This window comes from Corticium candelabrum, chromosome 8 (assembly GCF_963422355.1).
Source record: "Corticium candelabrum chromosome 8, ooCorCand1.1, whole genome shotgun sequence".
Lineage (NCBI taxonomy): Eukaryota > Metazoa > Porifera > Homoscleromorpha > Homosclerophorida > Plakinidae > Corticium > Corticium candelabrum.
Window position 1 is genome coordinate 7,878,966 of NC_085092.1, and position 2,500 is coordinate 7,881,465.

Consider the following 2,500-nt stretch of genomic DNA (forward strand, 5'->3'; position numbering starts at 1 on the left):
ACGCGCGTTAAACCACTTCGTTGCTATCAATACACCTAAAGTCCCGTATAACGTGGACTTTCTCTCTGCAACAACTATAGTAAACAAGTAAAATAAAATAAACTATTGACTAAAAGTAATAAAACTTTAAAATATATAAATAATAAATTTAAGTATAATACTAAGATAATCATTACAATAAATTTGATTATAATTAACTTAATTTTTTAAAAAAATAAATTTTTTAGTACATCTTTTTCATAATTGTACAAAATAACAACTGACTTAAAATTTTGACATTTTTGTAAATTTTAAGTTGATTTTAATCAAGCAATATCAAATTAGCTAACGCGCGTTAAACTTCTTCGTTGCTATCAATACACGTAAAGTCCCGTATAACATGGACTTTCTCTCAGCAAGCAGCGTCTGCGGCCAGACGCTCTTGAGACTTGTGAGCCGAGGCAATGCTATCATCGCCGAACTTCTGCGACTATCCGACTTTATACCGCCCGTCTTCCGTCTCGAAACGCGCAACGACCGCGAAAAGTACGAAGCGATTCTACCGGATTTCTCCTATTTTCGTAACCAAGACTTCTTCGATCAGAAGATTGACAGCACTACTGTTAGTTCGTCGTTATTGAGCAAATGCGGCGGTTTTCGTAAATTTCTGTGTGCGATCTCTTTCAGGAATTGCAAGAGAGGGATGAGGAATTTAGAGAGAATCACATCGACATGCTCACGCGTTTTTATCGCGCCTTTGAGAGCATCCACACGTATATTACAGATCTAAACAGGTAAACGTCAAGTCACGTGATGATTGCCACGTGACTATGATGAGGTAGCCTCGCCGCCATCTTACTTCCGGCGAGTAAGAAAGCGGTAGGGTCTGGTCACGCGAGGCTACGTATTAGGGAAGGTATCTAGCAAAATCAAAATTTATTTCTCTCTCTAAAAACTCTTGGTGTTTTAATACTTCTTTATTGTTCTGATTGTTTTGTCAATGTTGTGGCATTTTTGTCACTGTTTTTGTTTGTTTTGGTCGGAGCAATGTAATGACATCATAAAGTGACCGGAAGTTGACTGACTCGAATTCTGTTTTGGAGGAATGTAAATAGACTGACGTTGTTGGTATTCGAACATCCTGCAGCCATGCATCGTTTCCCATAGCAATTAACTTAACAGTAACTTCCTTTCATCTTGTGACGTCACCACGTGTTGATGTCCCCTAACCCTAAAGCAAGCTACAGTGCCAATAGTGAAGAAAACTTCTTTGTTTAGGCAATAAAACAATGATGAAAAATCAGGAAAAATTAGGACATGCATTAGGAAAAACAAATTTCTGTTTTGGTTAGTCTACTCCCTTTGCATATAATAGTCACGTGACAAGCACTACGTGACTGACTTTGTGGTTAGTAGTATCAATTACATATAATCACGTGACTGAGTGTGGTTACTGGTGTCAATTGCATGATAGTCACGTGACTATATTTACTGGTGTTGATTACATAATAGTCACGTGACATGCACCACGTGACTGCAATTGTTGTTACTGATGTCATTTACATGATAGTCACGTGACTATAATCGTGGCTATATAATTGTCACGTGACTTTTATAGATTTCTGGAGGATTTAGATGAGGGTGTCTACATACAGCAGACGCTAGACACGGTCATCTTCAATGAAGACGGAAAGCAACTGATGGTGACTTGATTAATTAAAAATATGTAAACTAAATATGTGGTTGATATTAATGTTTTGTTAGTGTGAGTCGTTGTTTTTGTATGGCGTGATGTTGCTTGTTATCGACATGAAGATTGAGGGAAATGTCAGGGAGAGGATGCTGGTCGCATATCATCGTTACAGGTCAGCGTGTACAGCAAGTCAACATTTACGTGTAACCGTAAATGGGCATGAGACTGTTGCATGTTGCATGTGACTACTTTGTGTTGCACGTGATTATTATATTGGTTGCACGTGACTTGGACGTGATACATGTGTTATTATGTACTTCGCGTGTTTAATTTTATTGCACGCGAATAGTCACGTGACTTTGACACGTGACTTTGACGTAATGCACGTGACTACTTTGTGTTGCACGTGATTATTGTGTTTCACGTGATAAATTTTGTTGCACGTGACTTGGACGTAATGCACATGACTACTTTGTGTTGCACGTGATTATTGTGTGTTTCAGTTTGATTTTGTTGCATGCGATGAGTCACGTGACGTAATGCACGTGACTATTTTGTGTTTTATGTGATTATTGTGTTTCACATGATTAATTTTGTTGCACGTGACTTAGACGTAGTTCACGTGACTATTTGTATTGTGCATTCAGGGTTCTAGCAAAGTTTTCAGCAAAGCATGGCTGTAGGGTGGGGCTTTCTAAATGGGGCGTGGTCTTTTGTAAGAGGTGTGGTTTTGATGTGGTTCTAGTTTTGGTTTGTCGAAAACGTAGCCCTGGTGGTGAGTTTTTTGTGACTTCGTCTGCTTATTAATCAACCTAGTCAGAATAACTT

General features: G+C 38.4%; 1 protein-coding gene across 1 annotated transcript in view; it reads left to right on the plus strand.

Annotated features, from left to right (window-relative positions):
* Positions 1-379: 379 nt before the first annotated feature.
* Positions 380-2,500, plus strand: part of LOC134183145 (WASH complex subunit 5-like) — a 21,719-nt gene continuing 19,598 nt past the window's right edge. Inside the window, exons 1-4 of the mRNA XM_062650614.1 lie at positions 380-601; positions 667-773; positions 1,598-1,682; positions 1,744-1,844. Coding sequence (XP_062506598.1) covers positions 380-601; positions 667-773; positions 1,598-1,682; positions 1,744-1,844 — 515 coding nt within the window. The remainder of the gene's footprint in view (positions 602-666; positions 774-1,597; positions 1,683-1,743; positions 1,845-2,500) is intronic.